Here is a 17,646-nt window from a genome sequence, read left to right as displayed (position 1 = left end):
TAAAGCATCATATTTTATTTATGTCAATTAAAAATAGTTTAAAATTCTCTAGCACAATAAATAAATTTAAAAAAAGAAATCTCTATCCGAGTCTCATGCTCCAATTTTCAGTGAATTCTGCTCATCTTTGTTCTCACATGAACTTCCAAGGATTTGCTTAAATACAAGTGTGGGAACATGATACCAGGTTCTGATGAAATAAGCATGCTGTTAGTAGCTAGTCCAGCAGGGTAGATAAGAAAGCACATTTGATATGTGTTGTTCATTGATGTAGGTGTTGGAACAAGAAAAAACGAACCCTCACAAGTGTTTTCTATTCACGGCTGGCTTGGATCATCTGCATATTCTAAGAGTCTATTTCAAACACAGGATAGAGCCTGCTAGGACTCTCAGCAGTCATGCCTGGTTAATGTGGCAGCTTCTTCTGTTGTTAGCTTGATGGAAACCAATGTATCTTTTGTACATGTGTGTTCTCTTGAGATCTTGTTGAGAAGGAACGAGATCCACCCCCTCGAGTTGGACTTCCTGCTTCGGTTCACAGTTGAGCATACTTACTCGAGCCCTGTGGATTTTCTAACTGCTCAGTCATGGAGTGCTGTTAAGGTACATGACAAACTTGCTTTCTTGATTCTTAATTTATTTTTTCAAGCAATGGGTTTCTTTAATGTAGAATGACAATTCACAAAATAAAGATGGTATAGACATCTCTTACTTTGTAGAAGCATGCTAGATACTTTGTATCATCCAATTGGCTACTTTCTTATCCAAAGATAAAGGAGCATTTGGTCTATGTTCAGGAGTGAAAGTTATTAGTAATTATGTACGTCTGTCATGACCATTGATAAAAAAATCAAAGGATATAAAAGATCATTTTTTAACCTAGATAAATCTTGTTTCTTTGTTCTATTTCATTTTTATTATAATTCTCCACCTTTTCTCAATAGATTTTGAAATATCCCAATATAGTAGTTTATTTTTACTATAGAGTGGTTAGGCTATGGTTGAAGAGATGGGTCAAGAGCTAAAGTGCACCCACATAATCCAGGTGTGGTAGCAGTATATCTGTAACCCTAGCACTAGGAAGACAGGAGGATTCCTGGAGCTTTCTGGCCAGCAGATACAGCTGAACTGGTAAGCTCCAGATTCAGCAAAAGACTCTTTCTCAAAAAATAAGGTTGCCTAGCCAGATAGTGGAGGCATACACCTTTAATCCCAGTCCTCAGGATGCAGAAGCAGGCAGATCTCTGAGTTCAAGGTCAGCCTGGTCTACATAGTGACAGCCAGAGGACTACACAGAGAAAGTGTCTCAAATCCAATGATGAGGAGGAGGAGGAAGGAAGGAAGAGAAGGAGGAGGGGAAGGATGGAGAGTGTGGCATTTGTTGTCTCTGAGTCTTACTGCCTCTGTCTGCTAACTTAGGCCTGGTCCTGAAAGCTTCTAGCCTCCATGCAATCTAATTTAGGCCTAGAATGTTTCCGCCTCTGAGACTTATACTGCTGAATTAACTCACCCTTTCTAGCTCTTTCTAAATTCTGTGTGGTCAACTCAACTGTTCTGGCTCAAAACGCCTCTCTACACTGATTGATCCAAACTGGCTTCTTTTAGCTTCTGACTGTGTTGGGGTTCAGGAGTTAACTCACAAACCACAAGAAGACCAATCTCAGTCAAATGGGGATAGTTTATTGAGCATGTACCCCAGGACTGATCAATCAGGACAATGATTCGGACTCAGAAGCTGAACCATGGCATTGAGTTAAGATCCTACAGGGCTTTTAAGCCTAAAATCCACAACATCTGTCTCAAGTTTTTCCACCAATTAGGATTTAGGAATTGGGGACTCCCTTAGGAACATGTCTTTGTTTTATACTTCTCCTGCTCCCATTGGTTGGAGTATTCAACTGTGGCAGGGGACTTGCCTTATCTAACACTCATGCCTTAAGTTGCCAACCAAGATGTCAGTTACCCATATACATGCCTCTTTCTGCCAAGTACAATGTCAGTTCCCAGGGAGGTCTTGGGAACTTACACTTTACTCGACCACTACTCAAAATGGAAGCCTTATTCCAAATAATTTCTTATATTGATGCAGGAGTCTCTCTTATGTCCATTCTAAGGGCAGCTTATAAAATCAAATACCATAAAAGCATATACACAGGTGTTGGAAGGACTGTTGGGTGGTTGATTCATGTCCAAACTTTTTGTGGGTAACTATACAAAGCAGGTCTACTGACTTCTATTGTGATTGGTTTCCAAGGGCACAGGATGAAACAGAATATGTAATCAACTCGGGCATGAGAAAGTTTCCTAGTAACAGCAGATGAGAAAGTTTCCTAATAATATTAGTAACAGCACAAAGTGGCAGATAACAGTTACCTAGGCCTTAACAGTCCATCTAGGCCCTAATATTTTACTTAGGCCTTAACAACTGAATTTTTCTGCTTGGCCTCAAACTAACTTTGGCAATCTGTTCTAATCTTCTGGCTCCTTCTGATTCTCTGGCTTGTTCTGTCTTCACCTGTGTCTAACTTTTTTCTCTCTGCAACATGTCTCTGTACAACTCTCCCAATAAAACTGCCTCTGTCCTCTGCATTGATCTCTCTTAAGTCAGCCCCCCTCCTCCTCTCTCTTCTCATGAGAGTTGGGCATATCCAATTCTGTCAAATCCTTCTCTGATTCATCACTTTGTCTGCCACTCAATTAAACATCAGTTTCAAATATGACTGCTTCCTTCTACAGACTAACTTTACCTTCACTGTTTGGGATTAAAGGTGTGCACTAAGGCCATGTCTGTATTTTAGCCAGAGGGATTAAAGATATGTGTTAAGGCTGAGCCACACCACAACTAAAAATGGGTTTTTCCAGTAAACAACACAATCTTGGGATTCATAGTATGATCAAATATCCTATAACTGACGCTGCTGCTGCTGCTGCTGATGCTGATGATGATGATGATATAGCAAGTGACTGAGAAAGACACCTAATATCTGCTTCCTGCTTCCACATGTGCATATGTATACATGAGCACACACACACGTGCACATACCACACAGATATATACACATACACAAATAATAAAGTGTTTAAGCAAAACTTAATTGATAACTCATTATTTTAGAACCAGTTATCCTTCCTCTGTCTCTCTACCAGAAGGTCATATTGTTGAGAGTTCCTCATCTCCAAGGCCCTGGATAGCCATCAACACACACTAAGTTCTGATCTGGTTTTTTGTTCTAAGAAGAAAATGCTCCCATATACTTTTTTTTTATATAGTATATCTTATTTCGTTTTAGATTAAAAAAAATGGTGTGTGTATGTGTGTCTGTGTGGGTATGTGTTTGTATGTGTGTGCATGTATGTATGTGTGTCTCTGTGTGTATGTGTTTGTTTGTATGTGTGTATGTGTGTGTATATGTGTGTCCATGTATGTGTGTCTGTGTGCATATGTGTTTGTATATATGTGTTTGTGTATGTGTGTATATATGTGTGTATGTATATGTGTGTGCATGTATGTGTGTGTGTATATATGTGTTTGTGTATGTATATATGTCTGTGTATGTATGTGTTTTTATGTGTGTGTCTGTGTATGTGTGTGTCTGTGTATGTGTGTGTATGAGTGTGTGTATATATGTGTTTGTGTATGTGTGTGTGTATTTCTGTGTGTATCTGTGTGTATGTGTCTGTGCATAGGTATGTATGTGTGTATGTGTGCATATATGGCTATTAATGCAGATGCCCAGTGAGTCCAGAAAGGACATTGGATCCCCTGAACCTTGGTTTACAGGTGACTTTAAGGGGCTCAGTATGAATGCCAGGAACTGAATTCAAGTATTATGCTAAAGCAGTATAGTCTTAACCCCTGAGCCATTTATCTTGCCCCTAGATCAGTGATTTTCAACCGGTGGATTACAACCCCTCTGGGGGTCACATATCAGATATCCTGGATAGCAGATGTTTACATTACAACTTATAACAGTAGCAAAATTACAGTTATGAATTAGCAACAAATAATTTGATGGTTGGGGAGGTCACCATAGAATGAGGAACTGTATAAAAGGGTCATGGCATTAGGAAGGTTGAAAACCACTGGTCTAGATAGTAGTTTTAAAAATTTGTATTTTTAATTCAATTATCCCTTTAGAATTATGGATTTGTAACATTTTGTAGCTCAGGGCCTCACCACAAAACAGACAGCACAAGGGGCAGGCTTGAAGAAGATGAAGAAAGTCAACCAAAAATAGAAAAGAAAAAGCATTTGCTAAAATATTACTGAGAGGCAAGGCAATGGAAAGAGCCAACCGGGAGGGGCCTTTAGCAAGGGAACTTAATTACAGACAACTTGTCAGAGTTAGAAAAGAGCTGTCAAAGAAGCTGTGCTACACCCACCCTCACCACTGACACCCATGCCCACCCATCCACCAAGGCTTCTCATTGACCAAAGTCAACAAGGCCAGAAACCTAACATTGCACTGACCCTTAGTCTAAGCAGGACAAGAAAGCAGTCTGGAACTCTTGAGAGGAACAGGAGGGCTGCCTGTGTCTGTCTCAAGCTGTAAGCTGTGTTCATGGCATCCCCTGCAAAAGAGCAGGAATTATGCTTTTCATGCCGTATTGCAGGCAGTTGCCCTCATGGAGGAATTCCGAGGCTTAGACCGAGATGTGGAAGGATCTGCCAAGCAGTGGAGGAAATGGGTAGAATCAGAGTGCCCTGAAAAAGAAAAGTTACCGCAAGAATGGAAGAAGAAAAGTTTAATACAGAAACTGATTATTTTGAGAGCCATGCGGCCTGACAGGATGACGTATGCCCTGAGGTGAGCAATGCAGATTATCATGGCAGATGCTGGGTTCTAGGACTGAGGAGAAATCCCGCTAAGAACTCATTTCTAAAACCCCTGTTACTGTTAAGTGTGGCTAACCACTCAATGGTGAGCTGGTTTACATGCAGACTCAGCACATCCTTCCGAACAGCTGGATGCTGAATCAAGTTTGAGGGATGAAGATCTGTGCTGACGCTTATGGAAGGTCTGGGTATCAGCAGAGCGGTGTGGCTGGGAGTATGGATGGTCCATTCCCATCACCTCTGTTACTAGCTGTATGTTGGCTCAGAGGGTTTTGCCTCTCAAACAAAAAGCAAGCTAACTTCACGGAGCCACTCATGGCCCTGTAACTTTACGGTCACCACACTTTAAAAGCAGAAACCACAAACTACAGGGCGGTTTCAGGGCCCTTTCCTCTGCCCTCTTGGCCTCTAAATAGTAACATGCTATTCAATTCATACCACTTCTCTTTGAATTTACCTTCCAAAGTGTTCTCAGCTTCATTCCCTGTGAGCTGTATTTCTTCCACAGCATCCATGTGCCTTGGGGCTCTTCCTTTGCTTTGTCTAGTTTGACCAATTTTTCCCTCTGCAGTGGCCTCTGTGGAACCCTTCTTTACGATTCATTCTGCTTCCTAGTACTTGCTTTCCACTAGATCTGATGCTACTGGAAAATAACCCCTGCTTAATTGCACTCCCCTGTTAGAAACACCCCCCCCAAAGCATTTGTATATTCATGGGAAGCCCAGCAGGCTGGAAAATTGCACTGTGGCAAATCTAATGAACTGTTAATAAGTAATGGAGGAATGCGGCAGGCAGGAGGTTTGGGGGCTACAAAGCCATTTGTAGACAGCTGATGTTGCTTAGAAGAGGACCCCAAAATGCGATGGATGTAGGCCTCCAAATGTCAGTGTCTCAAGTCAGAGGCAATTTCAGCGATCACCACCTGCATAAATCTACTTGGATTCCTGAGGCTCCCCTAAGAACAACGCCTCTTACCAAATACTGTTTATTCCTTTCCTGTATCTCAAATGAAGTTTACCCAAGCAGTGACACTTTTCAAGTTGAAAACACAGGTTTTTATTGGTTGGAAGAGGGTTGCTGTTGTTTTTGTTGTGTTCCGGTTCTGCCTGTTGTTCTTTTCTTAAACAGAAATTTCGTAGAAGAGAAACTAGGAGCAAAGTATGTGGAGAGGACTAGATTGGATCTGGGTAAAGCATTTGAAGAAAGCAGCCCGAGCACCCCGGTGTTCTTCATCCTGTCTCCAGGTGTGGATGCCCTTAAAGACTTAGAGGTGCTCGGTGAGTAGCCTGGAGGCTCACCGGCCTCTCCTCCCTCCCTCTGGCCTGTAGCTCCCGCCCACCCTTTCTGTTCATTTATCCCCCCAACCCCCGACCCATTTGTTGGAGATTGGGTGTGCAGAAAATGCAAACCTAACAACACTGTAGTCCGGAGCATTTCTCCAACAGAACATTCATCTGGTTGGCATAATGCAAGGTTCTTTTGTACTGTTTTCCACCTTTTGACGATATGAGGGCCAGAGGGCAATTTTCTCCATGCTCATGTAATCTCGTACCCCCTGTGACTAAATAATGGTCATTAGGGCAAGTCTATTCAATTGTGTGAGGCACCGTCACTCTGTGCTCTGGATTACTACCCCCACAGCCTGCTCCAGGAATACCAGGTTAATGTAGCTGTGACCTGCCTGGGCTCCATTTAAATGCAGCCTCACAAGGTGAGAGTCAGTACATTTACCCAATGAGCCAATCCCTTCAAAACGGATGCAATTTCTACCACATGTTGCTCCTTTCTCTGAGGGGAAAAAACTCCTACTCCTGCAGGAGTTTAGAAAGCTCGCTAACAATGCTGCCATCTATCAAAATGTCAAAAGCTTCATTATCATAAAACCAAAGGAGCCGACTTCCACAGGCTTTTCAAAATGCGTGTAGGGAGGCATCTGGAGAAAGCTCAAAATAATGCCATTGGAAACAATAGGGAGGTCATTAGGATTCCGCAGGAAGGTAACCTATCAGGTGGCAGCTGTGGCCACAGACGAACCTTAGGCCTCCAAATTCCAGACTCCCCTCCCAAGTTAACATTTGTCTCCCCTCCACCCCCAATTCTCCAACAGGCAAAAGACTGGGGTTTACGATTGACTCTGGAAAATTCCACAATGTGTCTCTAGGGCAAGGTCAGGAACTAGTGGCAGAAATGGCGCTGGAGAAAGCTGCCACTGGAGGACACTGGGTCATCCTTCAGGTGAGGATGAACTTTCATGGAAAAACACCAGGTGTGAACCCATGGGGTGGTCCACACTCTGCTGCCCTGCCCAGCAGAGCAGGGCCCTTATTCAAGCTCAGAGGTATCTGCAGACCCTCCACATGTTCATGATGCCTATCGGTGAGGAAGGGATGAGAATGAGCAGGCTAATAGAGATGGCTATGCTAATTGGTAGGATAAAAGAAGCAAGGGGTGAGTGTACCTTTAGCAGGCTGTGCTATGCAGATAAGAACCTATGCCATGCAACGGATCTAGTGTAAGAGGGGATGGAAGAGCAAAGGCTCTCTCAGAGTGGGGACATAGAGGCAAAGAGGCAGACAGGAAGATAAAGAAAGAGAATGAGAGGAGAGAGAGAGAGAACACTGGGTAGTTGGGAGCCCTTTTATGTGCAGCAACTGGTGTACCTGGCCCTGACAAGTCATGATATAAGCTGCTGCTAGCTGGGACCCAGGGCAGGCCAGTGAGAATGCATGATTGAGAACACTAATGTCATAGTATTAGAAGCAGGTATAATGTCATAGTATAATGTCATAGTATTAGAAGCAGTGAGGGCAGGCCAGTGAGAATGCATGATTGAGAACACTAATGTCATAGTATTAGAAGCTGTGTGACACTTCAAAGTTCACAGAACACTGAATACTTGCACATACATATATATGCAATATGTATACACAATACACATATGATTCTGTCTGCTACAAGTACCATTCTGGAATGGTGATGCTCTCTGCATAGATGACATCTCATTAAGACCTTTGCTTGGGAACTTGGAGCAGTGTGTCCCCTTGTAATGCTTAGAACAGTAAAGGGGTCGGTTCTCAGAAGCACAGTGGTTGCTCAGACATGGCGGGTGCTAACAGTCCATTCTCATGCATCCAAAAGCTGAGACTATAGATAAAGCTACAAGGATATGGTCATCCTCAAAAGAACCAGTGGCTCAAAGTAAATAGTTTCTCCTGTTTTGATACCTATGTGAGCTTCCTAAAATTCAAGTTGTAAGTCTATCTTAATAACTTTGTTATGCCATGCTCCTGCTTTGAGATTGCTATTCTACACCTGAAGATACAAAGTAGAATCTGTTTAGCCAAATATGCCTACTATCTACCTGTCTAACCATACAAAAAGTAGCTGGAGAGGAGAGACCTTGTCAGGCCTTCAGCCATTCTGGTTTCTAAAGGTTCTAAAATCCCTTTGGTAGATAAAAGGCAAGTCTTTGAAGGAAGACTAGGCTCACATAGCAGGAACTTGTTACATTGCTTATAATTTATAGTAAATTATATCTGCATAGGGATACAATATGGATATACATGTCAACTGTTTTCTACCCAACCCCTAAAATGATTGTTACTATAAACAAACACAGCCTTCATCAGACTATTGAGTTAGCATTTTACTGGAGTCCATAATCAAGACAGGCAGTTACATAGGATGTGGGGTGGCAACTGAGTATCTAGTATGTGCACCAGATGATGTATGAATGAACACAACAAGTATTAAAGTCATTTACCTTGAGCACAGTGGGTGGTTTTAAAGATATGAGGATTACCTAATCATTGCACAGGTTCTCAGTCCCCAACTTCAAAGTCATTGCCTAGACTGAGACTATTCTTGCGTTTGTTTCATGCAAACTTTAAATTAGCTACCATACAGGTAATAAATGAAATAGAAGAATATATTTCATTGTTGTGTGGCCCTCACTTTCATGAGTGGTACAATTAGGTGCGATGTGGTCTTTCCTCTGAAGCTAATAGCAAGCATGCAGAAGAAACTGAGCTCTTAATCCTCCTCCTCTTACCAGAGTATCCCAGGCTGGCTCACTTAATTAGCATATGCTTAATCCCTCACAGTTGGTGTGGCTGGAAGTCTGAGATGGAAGTCTTAGTTTCTTCTGAGTTCTGTCCCTGAAGCAGGGTGGCTGTCTGAATATGATTTTCCTTTTTTTCCGGACCTAATCCTAGACATTATTGTATTGGGTTGCTTGGGCAAATTTAGCCTTAATTGCCCTTTAAAAGAACTGTGTATCTAAGTCTGGTCACACTGTGAAGTCTGAGTCAAGCTTCAGCTCATCTGCTCTGGAGGGGACACAGTTCACCCAGAATGCCTTGCTGCTCAGTGTTTACCACTGGAATGAAAGCATGTAATGCATATGAGGAGACTGGCAGATCTTTTTGCACACAAATTTGAGAGAATGGTTTTCTTACCTTTCCCTTCTACATCCGACCCCCCATTTTTGTAGCCACCATTATTTCTGTTCCCCCCCTTTTGGAAATAATCACATATATGTAGGAATATTTCAATCGCCATATCAAAACTTCTTCAGGAATAATGAGATGGCTCAGTGATTAAAAGTGCCTGCCTTACAAAGCTGACAATGTGATTTCAATACCTACAACCCACCAGGGAAGGAAAAGAACGGACTTTCAATCCTCTCTGACATACAAACTCAAACACACATGAACATAATCACGCATATGCACACACACATGCGCATTAGCATACACACACATACATACTGCAGGCACTAATAAATTAAAGAGTATTGAAAGATCAAACTTGTACTTCATGAAACTGAAAGCAAAAACCAAGCTCTGTATGTGTGTGTGTGTGTGTGTGTGTGTGTGTGTGTGTGTGTGTGAGAGAGAGAGAGAGAGAGAGAGAGAGAGAGAGAGAGAGGAGAAGAGAAGATATATGTCTTTGAGGGAGGGGTAGATTTATTGACTACACTGGGATTTAAGAAATAGAATATATTAGGAATACACAGAGCATCTTACAAAGTGAGTATAGTTCTCTCTTTTTCCCTTACATCATTTGAGTCTACATGTTAATGGGGAGTTTGAATAGAGGAGGTTTCCAAATGAAGTAAGGGGTCAGGTTCTTTTATGCCCTATTAGAGCTTATATTTAATTAAGTTAACCCAGATATGTCTCAGCAATTGGGCTTGAACTTAGCAAAGTTGTAGGGCAAAGTGATTGGAGGGTCACTGTGTGAAATAGGTCAGATGGACTGGGGGTGTGACTTTATAATGACAACTGACAGTGATTTTACAGGATTCAGCATGTTCAGTGTCCCAATCCGTCTGGATGTTTGTTTTTCTTTTTCTGGATAAAAACAAAGAAGCAGGGCATGATACTTTTAGTTCTAGCACTGGGAAGCAGAGGCAGACAGATCTCTGTGAATTCAAGGCCAGAAACATGTCATGGTTCTCTGAGTTGGCAACATGTTCATACACAGGGAAAAGTTCTAGTACTATAATTCAGGTCCTATCCTGAAACTCCATAGGAGTCACAAGCCCTGATGTCTTGCAGAATGTTCATCTGGTAGCCAAGTGGCTGGGAACTCTGGAGAAACTCCTTGAAAAATTCAGTCAAGGAAGCCACAGAGATTACAGGGTGTTCCTGAGTGCTGAGACTGTACCTTCCCAACATGAGCCCATAATCCCTCAAGGCCTCCTGGAAAATTCCATTAAGATCACTAACGAGCCCCCCACAGGAATGCTGGCCAACCTACATGCTGCTCTGTACAACTTTGACCAGGTAAGAAAGCAGATGCAGCTGGTCTAACAGCAAAGCTGGTGTCTTCTCAAGAGACAGCAGGGCCTTCCTCAACTCATGTGTCTTATTTAGACTGATGAAGTGAAAAATCTGTGTGTGTATGTATGCACATGTATTGTGTGCACCATGCATGTGTATGTCACGTGTGTGTGCACATGTGTGTGTGCATGCATGAGAGCATTTGTGTGTGTGTGTGTGCATGCATGAAAGCGTTTGTGTGTGTGTGTGTGTGTGCATGCATGAGAGCATTTGTGTGTGTGTGTATGTGTGTGTGTGTGTGTGTGTGCATGTCCCCACATGTGCTCACGGGCATTTTTTTTTTCTTTTTAAATTGGTGTATGTTGATTATGCATAAAGTAATGGGTTTCATTGTGACATGCTCGTGCATGTATATAGTGTACAGTGATGATATCTATTCCTCGTTACTCTTATTACCCTTTCTTGTGCCCCCTCTTGCTGGTGCCCTTCCTCTTCCCCCCATTCTATCTTCCTGTGTATTACTCTTCAGAAGAAAAATTCCCTGTTGCTATTTTAATGACTAGGAATACATTTATGTTTCACCTAAAATTAAGAAAATATAGCATGACCTAGGCAAATTTGAGACCCCTCTTCTGTAGTGTGTATCTGATGTGTTTGTTACTGTGTCAATGTGATGCTGTAGACTTGGCTTTGATGTTATATCCAAGATAAACCCTATAGTAGGGACTTGTTACCTGATGAGAAGCAACTGAAGAGTTAAGAATTTATCTTAGCTCGCAATTTAGGGTGACACCCTCCACAGTAGTGGGGTAGCTAAGGTTCTACCCATTACCTCAGAGGCTTGCTGCTGGGGCTGCTTACTACATGGCTAGGTCAGAAAGAAACGTTATGGGGGTGGGAGAGATGGAGGGATGGAGGGAGGAGAGAAGGGAGAGAGGGATGGAGGAAGGTAGGCATCTGAGGAGCCAAGGTTGGGCTATAATGTTCAAGGCCCACCCCCTAGTGATCTACTTTCTTCCACTGTGTTCCACTTCCCAAATGGTCCATAACCTCTCCAAATAGTATCACCATCCAGCAACTGGGCACTAAAACACAGAAGCCCATGCAGTGCATGTCACACTGAAACTCTAGTGTTCTTAGATTTTTGTTTTCTTCTCAAATACTACTTTATGAAAATTAATATTAATTCAATTACAATCATTTTCTTCATGCAAATTGTTATATCTCGCTGGATCATAACCCGGTCTTTGAGTTTCCTTTCCTGGCATTGCTCTGCATTGATATTCTTCTAACTTCTTGGAAAGTTTTGATAAACTTTAGCCCTAAGGAAGAATGATTTGATGATGAATACTGGATGTACTGTTAGAAATATTATTTTTCATAAAGCACACCAACACGCTTAACTTTCTTCTTGTACCTTTTAGGGTCAGTACCAAATTCGTTGAGGGAATAATATTGAATGGCTTTCTCTAAAGTAAGATGTTAATGAAAACAATTACTATTTACTTAAATGAGTAATTTATAGCATATTATAAAGAAGACTGTATAAACAGTAGACACTCAAAAAGTCTTGTTGAATATGTTAAATATTTGCAATGTGCAACTCTTTCTAAAAATACTCATACAATAGGAATTTGATATAGTTACAAATTTACACAGTCCTCTGAGACACTTCTTCTTATACATAGAAATAAACCTTTTATGAAAAAATATGCTTCTATTCAGTTATTCTTTGGTTTATTGGTGAAAAGGGTGTGTCTTAGAGTTCGTATTGCTGTGAAGAGATGCCGTAACCACAGCAAATCTTACAAAGGAAAACATTTAATTTGGGCTGACTTCCTGCTTCAGAGGTTCGTTTAGTCCATTACCATCATAGCAGGAAGCATGGCAGCATGTAGCCAGACATGCTGCTGGAGAAGGAGCTGAGAATTCTACATCTTGATCTGTAGGCAGCAGAAGCAACCGTGAGCCACACTGGGCATAGCTTCAGCAGAGGGGACCTCAAAGCCCACCCCCATTGTGATACAATTCCTCTTAGGAGGCCACATCTCCTAATTGTGCCACTCTCCAAGGGCCAGGCATTTAAACACACAAGTCTGTGGGGGCTGTACCTGTTCAACTCTACAGATTGTAACTTTGGATGATCTCGATAGGGAAGTGCACATTCCCAAACTATGCTGACAGGGAAAGATTTCCCCAAAGTGTCTGTGAATACCTAAGAACAAAGGACATATGGCTCTCCCAACAGCTGTCTGTACAACTACATACATCAATTGAAAGATACATTTGTTGAAAGGCTTTTAATAACTTTAAAGAAGAAAATGTCTTTGTAATAGGAAAAAGATCTCTCAAAAACTGAGACTTAGTTAACCCTAAAAAAGCAAAAACAAATAATTATCTGTTCACATGTACGTTTAAGCCTATTTTTAAAACCCATTAAAGGGAAACATTACAGAAATGTAAAGGTTCAAAGATGCTGGTTTGCCATTATGTCAGAAACAAAAGGCATTTTTGTCCAGATTATGTTCTAGATATTTCTCCTGTTGCTATGATAAAAGACTCTGACAGAGCCGCTTGGCTTCTAGCTCCAGGCACACAGTCTACCATGGCAGGGAAGATGTCAGCAGGAACAAGAGATGCCCTGTCACACTGAATCCGTGGTCATGAAGCAGAAAGAAGCAAATGTTTATTCTCTGTCTTATGTCTCCATTTTATTTAGTCTGAGACCCCAGCCCATTGAATGGAGCTCTCCACATTTAGGCTGGGTCTCACCACCTTGGTTAACCTAGTCTAGATGAGCCTTCACAGGCATTTCCAGAGGCTTGTCTTGTAGGTGATTCCGGGGCCTACCAACCTGACTCACACATCTCTTTAGAAGGGAGTCGCCTGTGCCCCGTGGCTGGCTGTAGATGGGCTTCTGGAACACTTTTATCAAAATCAGAGTTAGTGGGTTTGTTTCGTTTTATTTTTTAAAGATGTTCTTGAAGAGACAACAACTGGTTTAAACAAGGTGGGAAATGTTCCTGATAAAGGAGAATTCTAGAGGCAAGTCCCTTGAGGTAGTTTAAATGAGAAATGACATCCGTGGGCTCCACATTTGGTCCCCAGTTGATGTCGCTGTTTGTGGAAGTTACAGGGGGTAATGGAAAAGTTCTGTCACTGGGGCAGGCTCTGAGAGTTTATAACCTGGCCCCACTTCCAGCTTGCTCACTCTGCTTCCTGTTTGTGGTTGTGATCTCTTAGCTCTCTGTTTATGTCTGCAGCTTGCTGTCATAGCTCCCAAGCAGCCTGGACTTCTATGCCCTTGGAACTATAAGCTAAAATAAACTCTTCCTTCTATAATATGACTTGCTCACCATGTTTCATCAGTGACAGAAGAATAAGTGACACATCCTTCAAAGCTCATCTGGGTCACCACAATGTTCTCTCCCAGCCACCCACCCTCATGTGTATCTTCATAGTTACATCACTTTCTCGAGTCCATAGGTGATGGGTAGAGTGGCAGCCCCATGTCCATGCCCTCAGCAGAAGGCTGACTGAAAGGAGGAATAAGAACTGACAAAGGGAACATGTTTGTTTTCTTGCAAAGACACATCCCATAAAGTAATATTTCAGTCATACCTTTTCCATGTAGCATGTGTACCAAGATGCTCGATAGAAACTGGAAATCAAGGTAATACTAAATCCTCCATAGACTGTATGTGGTCATACATACAAACATACATATATACATGCATACATATATGATATGTATCTATACATCTATAAATCTATACATACACATACCCTTCAAAGCTTATCTGGGTCACCACAATGTTGTCTCCCAGCTGCCCACCCTCATGTGTATCCTCATAGTTATATCACTTTCCCAAGTCCATAGGTGATGGGTAGAGTGGCAGCCCCATGTCCATGCCCCCAGCATGTATATATATATATACACATATATATACACATACATATGTATGATAAAGTTTAACTTCCAGATTTATCACAATAAGGGATTAACAATGGTAAAATGGGACAGTCATAACACTATAAGGTAACAAGCAGTTTAAAATACAAGAACTGTTTCTTACATTTTCTATTTAATATTGTTTGGGCTGTAGTTGACCATAGACAACTACAGAAAATAAAAACTATAGAATTTGAAAAATACATAGCAGGGAACTGGACTTACTTCATGGGCCAAAGTTAATTATGTTGCCTTAAGTCTATAGGGTTTTTTTGGGGGGCGGGGGCGGGGGAGATGCATGTGTGAGCACATATGCACATGCATGCAGCTCATGGTTATATGCATAGGAAATGTATTCATTCATGTGTTTAGCAACATATACCCATGCTGAAGCCAGAGGATAGTGCCAGGTGTCTTCCCCAATCTCTCTACCTTATCTTTTAGATAGGGTCTTTCATTGATTGGCTAGCAAGCTCCTATGATCCATCTATCTTCATCCTGAAATGCTGGGGTTACAGGTCCACATTGTTACCTATAGCTTTACATGGGTGTTGGAGATTTGAACTCAAGTCTTCTTGCTTTCACAGTGTGATTCCTTATCTACCTAATCATCACACTGCCCCCTAAATCTATCTTTATAATCTTTCTTCTTAAATTAGAATTTATATCAAAACTTTGGCATACTCATTGCAAATGAATAAAGTTCATTTCACATCAGTATTTTGCTCCTGGCAAACATTCAAGAATGTTTCTGCAAATCTGATCATTGGGAGATGAAATGCTAAAAGAACCATTTCTGGCAAGATGCTACCAACCTACACAGCTTTTAGCTCAAGGGTATCTGCCTTTGGAGATGTCATAAAGAACTGCCATTTGGGGTTCTTTTCATACAAACTGACCATGTTGTTTTTAGAGCAATAGTATAGATTCCTTTTTTTTTCCTGGGAAACGTGCCTGTACAGACAGAAGATGTGTACCAGCTACACAATTTGACAGATCAATGATGGTACCTGTTTCCTGTTAACAACCCTAATTATGTAGTCTGTCTGTCTTTCTCTTTCTTTCTTTCTTTCTTTCTTTCTTTCTTTCTTTCTTTCTTTCTTTCTTTCTTTCTTTCTTTTTCTTCCCTCCCTCCCTCCCTCCCTTTTTGAATTTCTACTTTGTGTCTTTTTGGCGTGGTTTTGTGTAGGCTTGACTTAACTTCCTGTGTAGCTGAGGCAATGTTGGACTTTTCATCTTTCTGCCTCTGCCACCCATGTGCTGCACCACCATTCCCTGTTCACATGGCACAGGGGATGAAATCCAGGGCTTTGTGCAAGATAGGCAAGCATTCTGCCAACTGGGCCGTACCCCAACCTGGCTGTTTTCTGATGCCCATTTGTTTATCAGTTGTTGTATAAAATGTACAACTGTTTCAAAATATGGAATGGATAGGACCACACTGTCAGACATGCCCAGCTCACATTTTCTTCCTATAATGTTTATTATGCTGGTAGAATATAATAACCCAATGGGCACTGGCTCTTTTCTTTTTTTAACACTGAAGATAAAACCAAGTTGCATATGATAATAGATCGAATTACTGTACTTTGTGTAGTACCTTGGGTTTTTATGTGATTAATACAAGTGGCTACTTAGTATCTTGTTAGATTATAGTTCTGATATGAAATTTCAAAAATAATTTGTTTTTTAGAAATACCACACACTTACAGGTAACATTTTTTTACAGCCTTAAAAATTATAGCATTTATCTTCTTTTACCATCTTGCCTTTTTATTTATATTTGTGGAAATTCTTATTTTTGGTTATCACACAGCTCTTATCCCCATGAACCACCTAAAAATAGTCTAATTTAGTGCAACTTAAGAGATCCTCTTGGCTCTGAACTACATGTAGCCAGGCGATTATGAAACTATATTTAGCAAAGCCAATTCTGCTGCAGGTATTATTAGCAGAGGTGGAACACTTCCCTGGTGATGGTCGATGGCAGCAAACCCAACCCAGAAGTCCCCTGGGATGCCAGACATGGATTTCTCTCAGTGTTCCTAAATAGTCTTGATATGTGATCAAAGTGATTAGAGCCATTTTAAATATGAACTAGGTGTGGTTGGGCGTCTAGGAGAGTAGGCAGGAAGGCTCAGCCTGGGCCCAATCCTTGACTTATTTTTCTTGTTTGATGAATTTGAGACTGGCTAGAGTACTTCTTAGAAGTAGGTCTGATGTTTCTCATCTTGGTATTGGACCACTAATGGGGGCCTTAGCTGTGTCAATGTAGCTTGCTAGGACCTAGCCCCCTCCCCTGACATACAGAAATCCTGCAGATGTAATCCACACACTGAGCTCCGTATGCCACTCAGTCACTTCAACAATAATTCTTCCTCAGTTCATTGGAAAGTCATGTGTCCTAGGTTAACTAAGGATGAACTAAACTGGTGTGATACAGAGGAGCAGGGCTGGAAATCAAGCTGAGCACTGGAGCGCTAGCATGCATGAGTGAGGTACAAGGTTCAAACCCTAGGAGCACATAATAAACACACACAAATCAGATTATAGTGACTACAGCAAGATACCCGGGTGCTCTCACACCACACCCTGCTGATGTGTGCCCCCACCACACCTGACTGGAGGGTGCCAGGCTTGTCTGGTCATCATTGTTCGTCACAGAAAAAAGTGGTGATGTGGACAAGCCAAGTCCTCATCTTAAGCAAATGACATGGAAGGGAAATTATGCCAATCACTTCTGCTCAAAATCTGTCAGTAAAGCCTTGGTGATGTAGCACCTGTGGCTTCAAAAGAGGTTTGGGGACAGTCTTTCAGTGGGTGACCATGTGCACAGATGATCTTAGTCACCATGGAACTGGGAAGAATGAGGAATGGGGACTGCCTAGAATTCTGCTAATGATGGGTCTAAGATTATATCATCCACACTCTTCTGTTCTCCAGGGGAAAAGGATATCAGAAGCATTAGCACCCTTAAAATGAGGGGCCTTATTTTCTAGAAAACCTAGAGATATTAAGGAGGAACACAGGCTGGGGTTATTGCTTGGCTGGGAGAATGTACGAAAGCCTGA

The 17,646-nt window shown here is 41.6% G+C and overlaps 1 protein-coding gene and 1 long non-coding RNA gene across 2 annotated transcripts in view; one reads left to right on the top strand and one right to left on the bottom strand.

Moving 5' to 3' along the window:
* LOC147001353 (uncharacterized) overlaps positions 1–5,491 on the bottom strand; it is a 15,941-nt gene extending 10,450 nt beyond the window's left edge. The window contains exon 1 of the long non-coding RNA XR_015045295.1: positions 5,295–5,491. This is a non-coding gene — a long non-coding RNA (uncharacterized LOC147001353). The remainder of the gene's footprint in view (positions 1–5,294) is intronic.
* The window catches only part of Dnah11 (dynein axonemal heavy chain 11), a 313,176-nt gene that overhangs the window by 271,000 nt on the left and 24,530 nt on the right, over positions 1–17,646 (top strand). Inside the window, exons 70-74 of the mRNA XM_085830726.1 lie at positions 481–603; positions 4,615–4,808; positions 5,966–6,114; positions 6,945–7,072; positions 10,399–10,626. Coding sequence (XP_085686852.1) covers positions 481–603; positions 4,615–4,808; positions 5,966–6,114; positions 6,945–7,072; positions 10,399–10,626 — 822 coding nt within the window. The remainder of the gene's footprint in view (positions 1–480; positions 604–4,614; positions 4,809–5,965; positions 6,115–6,944; positions 7,073–10,398; positions 10,627–17,646) is intronic.

This window comes from Mus caroli, unplaced genomic scaffold (genome assembly GCF_978045245.1).
Source record: "Mus caroli unplaced genomic scaffold, Mus_caroli_1 scaffold_14, whole genome shotgun sequence".
NCBI lineage: Eukaryota > Metazoa > Chordata > Mammalia > Rodentia > Muridae > Mus > Mus caroli.
This window is presented reverse-complemented; position numbering and strand designations above follow the sequence as displayed.